Raw genomic sequence first — 15827 nt, 5'->3', positions numbered from 1 at the left:
GGTCGGGCACCCTCCCCCCGGCCCCTCATATCCTGCGCCTCTGTGAATTCCCCTCGGTTCAAAATTACGATGTCACCCTCAATTCAAAATTATGTTTTTGCCCCCAGTGCAAAATAAAAATATGGTTTTCCTCTAGCTAAAAATTAGGATTTTACGCTCGGGAAAAAAATTGATTTCCTCCCAAAGTAAAAATAAAAATATGACTTTTACCCCCAACAAAAAATCGTGTCAAAGAGCTGCGTAACACTCTTTTTACTTTTTATTTCTAGCAAAACAATACTACTGTTTTTTTTAATTGGTTGAGAATTATTCGACCATTGTCCCGCAACGCGTACAGGGCATCACCTAGTTCTATACAAGTGTAAGGGCTTTAATATAGCAAAGCTGGGTTGAGTGACTTTCTTTTTTTTTTTTTGCATGTGCAGAATCTTTTATACAAAATATGGTGAGCCCCTGAAAAAGTTTGAGTTAAATGCTTGGTTGGTCCCTGTGGTTTGTCAAAATTGCAGACTTGGTCCTAGTGGTTTACTAATTACACGCTTGGTCCCAAAAGTTGTTAAAAATGCACTCGGTTGGTCCCCAGCCCTAACATCAGTTAAATATCTCAGTTAAGTCCATGTTAAATGACCAAAATACCCTTTCTTATTAACAAAACCCACTGTATATCACCATCATCATCTTCATCAGGTGTTTAAAAGCACACACATCGATACACACAACCACTTCACACTTCACACTCCCAAAGCCTCTCCAATGGCTTTACTCCTCTGTTCCCTCATCTTCATCCTCACCTACGGCGAGACAACATCCACAGATCCACCGTCAAAACCTACATTTTGACACCGGAATATGGTCGGAGAGGCGGAGCTTTTTTGATCTGAATCTGGGACCGATTCCGAAGCGATGGAAAGGCGTTTTCCAGATCAGAGTACGTTTCAATTCGACAAATTGTAACCGGAAGATCATCGGAGCTAGGTTTTTCTCCATCGGGCAAAAACATAATTTTAAACTTAAGGCGAAATAATAATTTTTGAAAGGGGCAAAAATGCGAAATCGTCATTTTTAGAAACGGAATGAACAGTGATTTAGTATTTATTTATTTAATTTATTTTAAATTAAATTAGAATGAAATGAATAGTAACATGATTAAGAGATGAGCAAATGGTATCGGGTATAAGAAAACTAATTGCAAAAGTGTAAATTTAAACAAGACAAAACCGTAATTGAACCGACGGAAAATTTTAAATATTTAGCTGGGAACAAAAACGTAAATTTATTTTTATGTGGGGACAAAAACATATTTTTAAACTGATTGCAAAATCGTAATTTTAAAATAGGGTAAAAATATAAAGGTAAAAGATCAAATAAAAATAAAATAAACGTACGAACTGTACGAATTGAAAGAAAAGTCAAAAAGTGGCGGTGGCAATATGGTAATTATCAGCAATTTCAATAGTACTGTACTGGGGAAAAGCAAAAAGCATCTGTAGGGTAATTTTGAGCATCAATAGGGTAATTTTGAGCATCTGTAGAGTAATTTTGAGAAATGTAGGGTAATTATCAAATTACTCTAGTAGAGTAATTTTGACTTTTGTAGGGTAATTTTGGGAAATGTCGTGTAGAGTAATTTTGTTAGCATTTAGTTATGGGGTTTAGCTTTATGGTTTAGTTTTTAGCTTTTAGTTTGGGTTGGGGGGGGGTTAGGTTTTTTTAGGTTTTTGGGGGTGGGGGGGGGGGGGTTTAGGTTTTTTTTTTGGGGGGGGGGGGGTTAGGTTTTTGGTGGTGGGGGGGGGGGTTAGGTTTTTTTAGGTTTTTGGGGGTGGGGGGGGGGGTTAGGTTTTTTTAGGTTTTTGGGGGGTGGGGTGGGGGGGGGTTAGTGTAATTTTGATAATTACCCTACAATTTTGATAATTACCCTACACGACCAAAATTACTCTACTTGAGCTTTTACAAAATTACCCTACAGAAGTTCAAAATTACTCTACTAGAGTAATTTTGAAGTTGCTGATAATTACCAAAATGCCACCGCCACTTTTTTGACTTTCTTTCACTTCGTACGTTTTGTACGATAATTTTATTTTCACAAGAACTTAACTCAAAATATAAATTTATTGGGTCAATAGGGGAGCGCCAGACACTATTACCCTGGCCACCCATTTTAGCCAATAAATGGCCACAACTAGCGCCGCCGGAGCCACGCCGTTCGCCGCAGATGACGAAGATGATGCAGATGATGATGATGGAGATGAAGATGATGATAGTGATGAAGATGATGCAGTGGGTTTTGTTAATAAGCAAGGGTATTTTGATCCTTTAACATGGACTTAACTGAGATATTTAACTGATGTTGGGGCTGGGGACCAACCGACTGCATTTTTGACAACTTTGGGACCAAGCGTGTAATTAGTAAACCATTACAGAAATTTCAAGTGAAAAATTAATAGGTGGTTTATAGTTTTTTACTTGTTAAGCATCCATAATAAAAATAAATTGAGTAAAATCTGCTACTTTAATTTCTTTACATGAAATAAAACCATTACAGAGGCAAAAATGTGACCTTAATAATGTGCATAAAAAAAAAAAAAAAAAAAAAACGATCTGGTAAACAAATAAAATTCAGAAATAAAAAAGGTAAACAAATAAAATTCAGATTTTTTTTAAATGTGACCGTATGACAATAATCAACAATGGTGTGTCACCTTCCTTCTCTAAGATTCCCATTGTTCATAACCTCCGACAACATTGTGGGTGTATTTTCAGTTGAGGTTGTTGTGTTGGTAGTTGTCGTCGTAGTTGCAGTCGTCATGGTTGTATTTTCAGAAGAAATAGGTTCTTCATCATCGAACGTGTTGGTGATATCATTAAAATCCCAATCCGTCAAGTAACTTGGTTTTGTTGTGACCGGAGTTACTTCAACGTCGCCGGATAGCATGGCAATCACACGCGACATTGCTGGTCTTGACGTTGGCGATGCTTGAACGCATAAAAGTGCTACCCCTAGCATACGAGTAGCTTGTTGTTCATCAAAAGATGACAAAGATGGATCTATGAGGTCCAAATGACGGTTGCTTTCGTATAGACTCCATGCCTGAACAAAAAACGTTAATTTTTTATTAAATTAAAGAAATTATTATTCATGTTGGTACAACTAGCATGATCCTGTTCCATTGGTTAGCAGAGTATTGATGGGTCCCGTGAGTCTTACAATAAAAGATTCTCACAGATACCAGAAAAGCAACAGAGTATTGACATTGGTTAGCAGAGTATTGATAGGGTCAACTCAAGTTATGAAACGGGTCAAAACGGGTCAAAACGGGCCAATCTTAAGAAGCTTGCTAACGTAAAAAAATATAGTGGGGTGAACAATGAACCCATTTCGATACTTCATTTTCTAAAACGACTCGTTTAAACCCTGTTCATTCTAGTCAAAACCCGTTTTGACCCATTTTGATCCAAACCTGTTTTGAACTGTTACCCAACCCGTCCATTTTGCCAAACTTAGCTCAAATACATCCCCAATCTACTAACCCAGTGTAGCAGGTACTTCTGTTCAGGATCCACTTTCTCGTCATAGTTGGGCCTCCCGCTAAGAATCTCCAGACAAACAACTCCAAATCCAAAAACATCAGCCTTCGATGTTAAATGCCCGCGCATTGCATACTCTGGTGCAAGATAGCCGCTATACAGGATCCAGGATACAAATAACTAGTTAGTAGATAATAAATTGAGTAAAATGCCATTTTCGTCGTTGAGGTTTGGCTAGTTTTGCAAATTTCATCCAAAGGTTTGTTTTTTCCGTATTTGGATCCAAAAGGGTTGAAATCTTGCCATTTTCATCCGGCTCGTTAACTCCATCCATTTTTCTTCCTCAAGTCAGTCTTTTTTTTGTTAGCTTGAAGGGCAATTTGGTCTTTTTCAAGGGTATTCGGTCTTTGTACATAAAGTGAAAAAGACCGAATTGCCCTTTAAGTTAACAAAAAAGACGGAAATACCCCTGACTCAATGGAGAAAAATGAATGGAGTTAACGAGCCGGATGAAAATGGCAAGATTTCAAACCTTTTGGATCCAGATCCGGAAAAACAAACCTTTGGACGAAAGTCGCAAAACTGGCTAAACCCCAAAGACGAAATGTCATTTTACTCTAAATAAATAATAACATGGTTCTTTAGCAAGGCTAGAAGAACTCACATAGTTCCAGCAACACGGGTACTCATGTGGGTTCGCTTATCATCGTATAATTTTGCTAATCCAAAGTCTGATATTTTGGGGCATAACTCTCCATCAAGCAATATATTACTCGATTTTACATCGCGATGCACGATTCTAGGCCTTGATTCCTCATGAAGGTACGCCAGTCCCTTTGCCGTGCCCAAACATATATTAAAGCGAGTTGACCAGTCAAGGTGCACTTTGGTTTTCCCTATTAAGATATCAACATATCAAGATTTTGACATTATGATTAAGATCACAAGATAGAACAATATATAACTAGAATATGAATATATGATCAAGGCTGCATACCAAAGAGTGCTTGATCAAGACTTTTGTTTTCAAGATACTCGTAAACCAGAAGTCTTTTAGATCCTTCGATACAAGAACCATGCAACTTCACAAGGTTCCAATGTTGGACCGCTGAAATGGTTGAAATTTCGGTTATAAACTGACTCCTTCCATGGTGTGATGCTACCGACAGTCGCTTCACTGCTACCACCCTTCCATCGTTCAGCATCCCCTATGACATGTTACGAGTTTTCATTAAACACAACCAAATAACAATTATGTGTGATTTATTTTAAACGGTAAATTTTGGTTAATATCAAACCTTGTAAACAGGTCCAAAGCCGCCCTCTCCTAACAAATTTGAACTACTGAAATCGGCAGTTGCGGTTCTCAGTTCCGCATAGGTATAAGTTTTTACTTTCGGCCCCATTCCAAGAATCTCTACTAAAAATGAAAGGAAAAAAGGGTAAGGACTAGGGCTGTAAACGAACTAAGCGAACACGAACAAGGCCATGTTCGTGTTCGTTCATTAAGGAAATTAACATGTTCGCGAACTGTTCACGAACGCATACCGAACATAAGTTTATGTTCGTGTTCGTTCGTTAAGGAAATTCAATTGTTCCCGAACAGTTCGTGAACACTGGTCTCGAACACAAACGAACGCAAGCAAATAAAAATGAACGCAATAAAAAATGAAAACTTTGTTATCCTTAAACATTGGATATAAGTAGTTAAATACAACCATCAAATGATAAATCAAAACACAAGAAATTTACCACACCACCAAACGATCAATAAAGTTTAACAAACTTAGACATAATTATCCCCAAAAATGTCTTAGAATGTCCAAATTTTAACTAACTTAAAAAATAAGGTTTTAAGTTTTCAATATGTTTAGATAAAAGGTATATTACTTTTTTTTAATATAATCAAACGAACATATTACCGAACGTTCACGAACGCAGTCGAACGAACGAGACCTGTGTTCGTGTTCGTTCGCTAAGCTAACCGAACGAAATTTTGTGTTCGTGTTCGTTCGTTAAGCTAATCGAACGAACATAAACGAACTTCCCGCCGAACGGTTCACGAACTGTTCGCTGAACGTTCGGTTCGTTTACAGCCCTAGTAAGGACTCCCTCCAAGATACAAAAATGATTAAAAAAATACTATGAAATTAAAATCTCACCATCTTCTTCTGCATTTTTTGACCTTTTCCTTTTCATGTACACACCAAAAATAAAGAGCAGAAGAATGACGGATGTCACGGCAGCTACAATACCGACGATCATTCCAGTTTTGTTTGACTTGCTCTTGACTTTGAAATCTGTAATTAAAAAAGTTAGCAATCACTAGAATCAGAAAAGAATATATAGTATTATAGTATGCATGTATGTATTCATGTTTGGTACCAGGAGAAACTCTTATGGCAGAAATTAACGGCCCGTAATCTCCTTGTTCGGGTATGCAACATGTCCCCTTCCCGGCCCAAAACAGATGAATTTCGAGATAACTTTGTGTCACAATAACATCAAACTTCTTTTCAAGAGCTCTTGCAATACCACCTGCCTCCTTTGATATGTCAAAATCCTTCTGTCTACGATTTCCCTAGAGAAAATGACAACGTATTTAACTCGTATTAAAAAATTACAAGAAAAAAAATATTTAAATTATGTTTTAAAACATATGAGGGCATGTAGGCAAATTTCTTTTACACAGATGGTCCCTATGGTTAACCAAATCTTTGGATTTAGTCGCTAGCTTTCCAAAAGTACACTTGTGGTGCCTACGATTTGCACTTTATAAAGCATTTAGTCCCCAACTTTTGCCAAAAGTACATGGATGGTCCTTGTGGTTTGCACTTTGTAAAGCATTTAGTCCCCAACTTTTAGTGACTAAATGCGTTACAAAGTGCAAACCACAGGGACCTTCCATGTACTTTTGGCAAAAGTTGGTGATTAAATGCGTCACAGACTACAAACCACAGGGATCATACGTGTACTTTATTAAATCCAAAATTTTGGTTAACCACAGTGACCATCCGTGTACTTTACTCTTTCTTTTATGTCTAACCTGGATGTAAATATCAAAGAGACGCCTCCCGTGACCCTGCCAGGTGTTAGGGGTTCGGTTAAAAACGGTCTCTGCAAAGAAAAGGGTTATAGTATATGGCCCGTTTTCCAGCCCCAAACCATAGTATCTAAGAGATCCTGGAGACTTTCTAGAAGTTCTGTAAAGTTCTGGATATCTTGTGTTATCGACTTGGATCGATGTGGAAACTATAAATGACGGGTCATCTCGGTCAATGACAATGCCACCATTGCTAACTGCCCATTTTTCTTGAAACAAATCGTAGGAAGCCGGTCCAAGAGTTGTTTTGTTCTCCGTATCGAATAATACGTTGTTGAGGGATCTTATTTCTGAGCCACCACACTTGATCGCAAAGCTGGTATCTTTAGCATGCAACAAAGATCATCATCAATCGCCATATCATCATTTTTAAGTAACCTTGATGAATTAAAAATTCTTCGAGGATAAGAAACAATGAACTTACAAGGTGTTGTGTTCCTGTTGCAAGGAAAGCCTCGCTGAAGACAGTTTAATCCTGGGAAAATACTACAAATGGAGATACAATTATTCAAAATAAAAGGAATGACGATATGAAACTCATCAAAACTTTTGAGTTATTTGCCACATAAGCAGTCCATGTCAGCGAAACTTTGACTTTTTTGCCACATAAGCAGTCCACGTCAGCAAAAACTAACTGGGTTAACTTTTACTTAGTATTGGACCACCGAGGGAAGTTGAGATTATTAAAATCCAATTTTTCTAAATTATTTCTCTGGTTCTTACAAAGTGCATGGATGCAGTAAATCTCTCGGAACAATGACCGTACAAAATATAGAAAGGGTATTTAAATGATTACCTTACGTTTGTGCTGTCAAATTTAAAGTTATTAGCCACCAAATTCCTGAATAAAAACAGGCAAACATTTCAAATTTAAAGTTACAAGCCACTAAATTCCTCAAAGTTGATGAAGAGAAATTAACATACAATTGCAGATTAGCCATTGACCATGTTGGAATCACCCATCGAGGAAAAGATCCCGACAGATGATTGTAAGACAAATCTCTGTAAAATAAAATTCATTAAATCATGAGAATGAAATTTTTAAAAACTTGTTTAAAGAACAAAACTCATGAAAAAACACAACGTATTCTTATGTAACTGATAAATCTTAAAAAAATACTAATGACCGATAAATGTTCAAACAGTTGTAATCAACTTACATGTTCTGAAGATTCGTACTTTTGTCGGGAAGAAGGGAACCGGACAGGCTGTTGTTTCCTAGGAACCTGACCACATGAAGAACGATAAACAGCTTTGTATAAGAAAGAAATACAAAATTCGAAAAATAAACGACTTCCTATAAGAGAAACTGTTGCGTTTATCAGATATTGTAGATTTGTAGGGGAAGATTTAGTAATAACTTACAAAGAAACTAGGGAACTCATATTCATTAATGTTGGTGGAAGCGAACCATTTAAATTATTGAAGCTTAAATCCCTGCCAAAGAGAATAAATAGTGCATGAAATACAGTAGTAGAAATCCAATACAATAACGGTTTACTGCCTTTAAGAGAACTATGCATAAAAACTTACAATGTTTCTAGCTTTTGCAATTGATTAATGTCAGTCGGAATAGGACCAGAAACTAATGCGTTTCTTATAACTCTAGTCAAAACATTAAAAATACGGTTAGTAACTTAGTATAGTATATGTTGGAAAACTCCACAAGAAGATAGACATACAATTATATATATATTTGCATGTCAAAGAGATTTGTGTGTCTTACAAGTCAGTTAGATTCTTTAAGTTGCCGACAAAATCAAGAGATGAACTCACATTCTGCAAATCACTTATTCGCCTACAAAATGTCATGTATGAAAATTTTAACGTAACTGAATAACCAAAGGAAGAGATATCTATAAAGACAGAGAGAGAGAGAAGCGTGTAACGCACAAAGAAGTCAACGACGTTAAATTTGAAAAACTAGCTGGTATAGGACCTTCGAAATTATTCCCTTGAAGTCTCCTATAACATCAAACATCTACAAAATGAGTAACTTATACTTTTTTAACGTAACGAAAATGTGCGCTATAACCATTCTTACTCACAGCCTCTCTAATTTTGTCCAGTTGCCTATAAACGAAGGTATCTTTCCGGAAAATGGGCTGTCTGAAGCCCACCTGAAGGCAAAAACAAACGAATATAATATATACGGTTTTCACTTAATCCAAAGAGATAAAAGAATATTAATGGGACGAAAAAAAAGTACATGACACGCATATCTATGAGGTTGGCGAATGTTGAGGGAATCTCGCCACCAACACCAGAACTGTCGAGGTAACTGCAAATTTTCGTTAAGATTGTATGAATTAGCTTCCTGTCGGATACTACGTTATGTATGTGTGTTTGCATATAGCATTCATGTATTTAAACGAACGTACATTTGTTGCATCTTGACTAGATTTCCGAGTTCTGGAGGAAGAGTGCCTGAAAAATTATTGGAACTCACAGCCCTGAAATAAACATACAACTTTAAACCATACGAAAATATGTAAATAACTAACTTTTTTGTATAAACAAGGAAATAAAAGAATTATAAGTACAAAATGACATAAAGAGTTACTTACAACATTGCTAGTTCTTTAAGGTTTCCGAGCTCCTTTGGTATTGTACCAAAAAATCGATTGTGGGCAAGTGACCTGTTAAGAAAAATATAATATCATAAGCTATAACTATATGTCAGTATTAGTAATAAATATATTAATAAACATTCTACACTTACAAGATCACCATATCCGAAAAATTTCCGAGGAACGGAGGCAAGGTACCGGTGAATGCATTCTGATCAATTTTCCTGCAGAAGCGAAAGATGTAAGTGATTGCACGTAGAAACGATACCATCACTGTGATAAGGAAAAGGAAAATGCATACAATACGGCTAGATAAGTTAGAGCAGCAAGTTCTTCAGGAATAACCCCTCGCCTGTTAAGTTGAGTGACTTTCCTGGATGCATAAGATGAGAAGTTTGAGGATACCATTTTAATAACAAAAAGAATTAAGATAATTAGTTAAAGGACTCATAACAGCAAAATAAACTAGGAACAATAACACAAATAGTCATGTTGACAGAAGAATTTTCCAAAATAGTCATGGAAATATAGCACTTCACTAAAGTAGCCAGCTGTTTGCCCTCATTTCCATCAATTAGAAGCTGCTACATCAGTTCTGCCGTTGAGACGGCTAGGATTTAGCCAACATTTTTGGCCGCCGGCTTAGCCCGCGGTTTTGACAAAAGCACGAGCTTAGCCTGCTGTTTCGAAAGTGTGGGCTAAGCTGTTCTTTTTGGAGACGGCCAAAATTCAATGACTATTTTTGAACAAAAAATTGTCAACCGGACGATTTTGGTAATCTTCCCAATTATTTATCCAACAACCCAACCTGTACTAGGAAATTTAAAAACATTCAAAAAGTGTCTAGTCAGCTATCACATCATAAAAACACTCATTCTTCAAAAACACCAAAACCCACCCAATAAGAAAACTAAAAAAAAAACACTAAAAATATTGTCACATTATTAGACTGTCCGGTATGGGGATCGTCCCCGGTTTGTTCTGGTCCGGCGCCGGGCCAAACACCGCGCCGCCCCCTCCGGCTTCGTCCTGGACGTCCTCTTCTGGACGTTGGAGACGCTCCACATGAAGACAAAAACCTTGCCTCCCCCTCTCTCACACACCTATAGATACAATATATACATATACATTTTAGGTCCATCCTCCCATTTCCATACCTCCATCCTCTTTGCTCCATCCTCACACCCATCCTACGTGGCGCCTACGTGGCGGATCATCCTCCAAAGGAGGACCATCACCATACCGCATAGCCTTACGACATTCTTAATTTTTAACCGCTCATTTTCTTTCTCTGTCATAAACATGAAATGATGATCTGACAAAAACACTAAAAAACATGCATCTCCCAAAAACATCTATTGTGGATGCTCTTAATTTAACACCAATGCCTCAGCAAACATCATGGTTTTCCTGAACACACCTTTATACATAAATTCACAACAGTGTTGAGTGTAGTTACACGACGAAAGATAAAGACTGGCAGTTGGTAAGGTAAAGAGAAGCCTTACAGTTTAGTAATATGGCAAGTGGAGTTGTTGTCGAATGTGCAGTTGCATTCGATGGATGGGTTGTTGTAAGCCACGTCGAAATCTGGTCCGAGGGCTGTTCCGCTACATGGTTCTCCGCTTATGTTCCATAGGTTCCTTGGAATTTGAACGTCCCATTTTTGAAATATTGAGTTTAACGCCCTCACTGTTGTACCATTGTTAAAGTCAATATACTTGTGACATACAAAATAATGAAATATCCCCTCATAATCGATTGGGAACAAGATTTATGAACATTTTTTTAAAGTGTTAATAAAATAGCATATCAGTTTTATTCTTCTAATTATAAAGAACATAAAGAGTCTTTTTTTAGAACCAATTTTATGTTAAAGGTGAGCGGGACACTACTCGGGTACCCCTTGCGAGTTGTATTGTGACCACGGGATCACTGTTGCCACCTTTTCGGGTAGGCTTGGTAGGTTGTGGGTCCGGGTAGAAGTCACCGAAGAAAGGTCTCCTCATTTGACCGTTGGGTTGGTCAACGTAGGGTATTTTTCAATTAATGAAAAATGATTTAGGATACTTGGAGTGGCGTCACTAATTAGGGTAGTTGAAAGTAAGTTTGAAGTGGCCAAATCTCATTCGTGAAAGGAGTGCTCTATGAGAATCGCATAAAGAACTTGAACATGACTATTTAATGAGGTAGTGGATAGGTAACTGAATGCTTATGTAACCACCTTTTGTATCACACTTAGATCATGTGTAGTGGGACGTTTTTTTTTTTTTAAATTCACAAAAAACGCCCAAAAACGCCCAACACCCATTACATAGGGCGTTTTTTTTTTAAATTTCAAAAAAGCCCCCTTGGCGTGGTTTAAAGCACGCCCAACACCATTCTCCTTGTCCAGTCATCTTTGATCTCCTTTACACTCTGTTCCCGAGTTAACTTAACGAGGGATAAGAAAAGAAAGCAAAAGTGAGAAAGGAAAGGATGAGAAAGGAAAAAAAAAGATGTCTTTCCCACCGTTTCCTTCCAAATCGGAAGGAATGAAAAATTAAAGAATTTAGCCTAATTTTCCTGTCATTTCCTTTCTTTTCCTTCCTTAAATGAAACTCGGGAACACGACATGTTTTATTTTCCTTTCTTTTCCTTCCTTAAATGAAACTCTGGAACACAAAATATTTTTACTTTCTTTTTGTTTCTTTTCCTTTCCTTCCGTTAGTAAACTCTGGAACACAGTGTTATTGTTAACCAATGAGATTTTTAGTTGTTTTTTCTTTATTTTATTTAATGCCCCGATAGTGCCCAATAATGCCCCATCCCCACTACACCCATTTTAGAAAACGCCCAATAATGCCCCTTTGCTGACTGAACCGCCACATGGCGTAAAATGTCATAGGGTGGGGGCATTATCTTCCCCTACCACTACACATGGTCTTAGAGCAAAAAGTAAAAATGCATTATGAAATTATCACAGTTTTCAAATTTTTTTCCTAAAATCGACGTTCTCAAGGGGCATATAATTAAAATTTTATATAATATATAAACTTCAAAATTTATTAGGACGTACACTAACTGGTAACTGGTAGTGTGGTCGGTCATCAAACCGGTACTACTATCAAAACATTGCTACTGGAAAAAAAAACATATCTTGCTAGTATTTCATTTTATTACATTAAATTATAATTCAAATTCAAATTATAATAAAATGAATCACAAAGGTCATACATGCATCTTAACATATGCATTGAACTATAGAACGTGGTGACACATGCTAAACTATTTTATATATCTACAAAAAAATCTCCTAAACATATAGTTCAATATTTAATCTGAAATGATTTAGTAAACACAATAGGTAAGTCTTCCAACTATAAAATCAACAAATACAATAGACTTGTTAAAATGTCAACCATATTCTGATATGGTAAGAATATCAATGGATACGTGATACAATCTCTCGTAAACGTGGCATATTATAAAAGAAAAAAGAAAAGAAAAAGTAGATATGCAAAAATATTTTCACGTATAAATAAAACAATAAAAAGTACCACTTTTGATAATACACAAATATTTACAATAAAAAGTACCATTTTAATATATTCCAAGTACTTTTAATAATACACGAATATTTACAATAAAATTGCCCTATTAATAAAGGGAATTGGCCTGTAATAATATCAACTATACGTTATTTGCCATTGTCAGTCCCACATTTGAATATTCCCATGTCAGTCCCACCTTTCACGTATTTTTCCTCCATCGGTTCTCAGTTAAAAAAACTTAACGGAGTTAAGTTTTTTTTTGCCGAATTACAAACTGACGTATTAGGGCATTTGACCAGAACGAGGATACGGGTCTATTGATGCAAAACTTACCTCGAAACAATTCCAACAACAAAAGCATCTAACTGAACGATTTCCATTTTGCTTATTAGTTAAGAGATTCTCTTAATTGGTTAATAGAGATTAAATGAAATTAAATCAATTTATATCTAATAGTCACCAAGAATACTAAAATGAATTTCAAGTACATAACAAAAAAGCTCAGCCATGACCCAGACCTGCAACAAAATTGTTTGACTAACAAGTAATCAACTAAAGCTCAGCCATGTTAACTCTAAAGCTATAAGGTGTGGTCATGACCCTCATGATCACCATGACCTTCCATGTCAGCGTCATGTCACCCATATCTAATCCATCATCTAAAACCACTACCCTAAGGGTGTTGTTATGACCCAAACCATTATTCTCTCAATATCAATTCCTTACCGATGTTTGATGTTTTATGTATCAGGTTGATGTCGGTTTTTACCTTGATGTACCGAGATCGAACAGGACCGTAACAGCATTTTGATAAAAGATAGGTAAATGGAAAAAAAAAAACTTGTTGCGTGGCAAGTTTTGAATGAAAAGGACACTATTCATTAGATAAATGAAAAAAAAAAGCTTGCCACATGGCAAGCTTTGAATGGAAAGGGCACTATTTATTAGCTTTGCTTTTGAGAATTTTTAATATATAGTAGAATTTTCAAGTACATAACAAAAAAGCTCAGCGATGACCCAGACCTAGACCTGCAACAAACAAAATTGTTTGACTAACAAGTAATCAACTAAAGCTCAGCAATGTTAACTCTAAAGTTATAAGGTGTGGTCATGACCGTCATGATCACCATGACCTTCCACGTCAGCGTCATGTCACCCACATCTAATCAGTGGCGGACCCAGGAATTAGTTGCTGGGGGTGTGGATGAGTGGTTCAAGCATATTTTCGCGGGGTGCAGTCGGGTTTTTTGCCTAAAAAATACACTAAATTTTCTTTTTCAAGGGATGCGTCCGCCCACCCTGAGTTTCACCTAGGTCCACCCCTGCATCTAATCCACCATTTAAAACCATTACCCTAAGGGTGTTGTCATGACCCAAACCACTATTCTCTTATTTTAATTCATTTTAGTGAAAAGGAAAAGGAAATATTGAAAAAGAAAAGAAGAGTCATGGTTCCCATGGTTTAATCCATGAAAGATTTGAACTCATGAAGTCATGTTTGAAAATAGCATGCTTAACGAGTGATGCATTGCACAATTTTTTTTTTAATATGGGTTCACCTAAAATTTATTTATGGGTTCCTATAGAATTTTCTGTATAGCTTTTCGCTAAAAATTACAAACCCAGTGGGTTCTTAGAACCTGGTGTTTTAACCTAAATCCGCCCCTTCACAAAGACCATCTACATACTTTTAAAAGTTTAGAAACTAAATCCAAAATTTTGTTCAACCTCAAAAACTATCCGTGTACATTAATACAAAGAAAAAATATGTTTAAAATAAAGAAAGACTACTAAAAATAACTATTTGATCTAGAAAAAGATTCCTTCTGATAGTCTATACTTACCAAAAATAAAGTCGCCAATTTTGACCATTTATCAAACTATTTTGATATTTTGTTTTTGAATCTATTAACAAAAAATAATATTACTTTTGGACATTTGACAACTCTCTATGTCGGCAAATGAAACCAGGTAGGCTTCATCAAATCAAACATTAATTCGGTTAGTTAATCTAATACTTTACTTTCAATTCGATTTCAATTTTCAAATCAAACAAATCGATTAATGCAATGAAGTGTTCGGATCCAAAACAAACAAAAACCGGCTGAATCACAATAAAGATCGAAACAGTTGAAAACTAGACTAAAATATGAAATATTCGAGCTAATAAAAAACGGTAAGAATTGAGAAAGAAATAGAGAGAGAGAGAGAGAGCGTAGTACCTTCGGAAGGATCTGTTCGAGGAGCAGTTTGAGCATTCGATATATAAAACTCGATTATGCAAATAACAAAGATGATGATGATATTCGAAAGCGGTTGAGTTGGTGCCGGAAACTTGAACCGGAGAATCATTGCATGTGTTTTGTTGTGATAATTGAGAGGAAGGAAGACAGAAGACTTTAAACAAAGGTCAATGAGATATGTATATGTAGTGTAGGTTTGAGATATGTATATGTAGTGTAGGTTTTTTAACTTATTGTGAAGGGGCGGGGCGTTGGGCTCCCACGTGCGGGGGTGTAAATGAAGGCTTTTCAATTTTCATTGGCACCCACTATTCCTACGCTTTTACTATGTATTCTCGTAACAAGATGGTATAGTAGTTAATTATGTGATTTTCTTCTCGAGGTTCTAAGTTCAACTTTTACTAGCATTATTTTAAAGAACATTTGTGGTGACTATAAAGTTTAGAACTAGGCCTCTCTATGGTCGTCAGTTCATAAAAAGAGCTGAACTGGGTATTACCGCAGTGGGCCTTCGGCCAGACGGGTTTTCCCCGGAACTGGTGGCTTTGTGGCTCGGATATGCATCCAACTCTAACCCTTATAAAGTAAGGGATGTATTTGTTCGATTGAAGGCATCCCATTATGCATATCCACTTATTTAGTTGGTTGTTCAAAAAAAAAAAAAAAAAACTATTCCCACACCTATATATTATTCTTCCTACACTCTTTTTCACTATATATATAGGGTTAGGTTCATTAGTGAACAACCCTTTAATAGTGAACACCAATGAACTAATCCTAACCCTTGATTATCAATAAACAAGTGTATACACAAGTGTAAATCATCTAGAGATTTTTAAACAATGGCAAGATT

The 15827-nt window shown here is 36.4% G+C and overlaps 1 protein-coding gene across 2 annotated transcripts; it reads right to left on the bottom strand.

Moving 5' to 3' along the window:
* Nucleotides 1–2490: 2490 nt before the first annotated feature.
* Nucleotides 2491–15154, bottom strand: LOC110927098 (probable LRR receptor-like serine/threonine-protein kinase At1g56140). Of its 2 annotated transcripts, none has more exons than XM_022170704.2 (24): nucleotides 14954–15154; nucleotides 10707–10890; nucleotides 9500–9571; nucleotides 9351–9422; nucleotides 9196–9267; nucleotides 9010–9081; nucleotides 8838–8909; nucleotides 8677–8748; nucleotides 8522–8593; nucleotides 8355–8426; nucleotides 8162–8233; nucleotides 7994–8065; nucleotides 7789–7854; nucleotides 7553–7630; nucleotides 7425–7469; nucleotides 7053–7114; nucleotides 6572–6951; nucleotides 5911–6106; nucleotides 5688–5825; nucleotides 4824–4945; nucleotides 4523–4733; nucleotides 4190–4421; nucleotides 3529–3679; nucleotides 2491–3088 (listed from the first exon to the last, which is right to left on the bottom strand). In XM_022170704.2, exons 1-24 carry the CDS (start codon nucleotides 15081–15083, stop codon nucleotides 2696–2698), a joined length of 3108 nt encoding a protein of 1035 aa, XP_022026396.1. In that variant the 5' UTR covers nucleotides 15084–15154; the 3' UTR covers nucleotides 2491–2695. The 2 variants fall into 2 exon arrangements, with proteins under 2 accessions (XP_022026396.1, XP_022026397.1); XM_022170705.2 differs by having other exon boundaries at nucleotides 4824–4942.
* Between the last annotated feature and the right edge of the window lie 673 nt (nucleotides 15155–15827).

The sequence above is a fragment of the Helianthus annuus genome, chromosome 2 (genome assembly GCF_002127325.2).
Source record: "Helianthus annuus cultivar XRQ/B chromosome 2, HanXRQr2.0-SUNRISE, whole genome shotgun sequence".
Taxonomy (NCBI): domain Eukaryota; kingdom Viridiplantae; phylum Streptophyta; class Magnoliopsida; order Asterales; family Asteraceae; genus Helianthus; species Helianthus annuus.
This window is presented reverse-complemented; position numbering and strand designations above follow the sequence as displayed.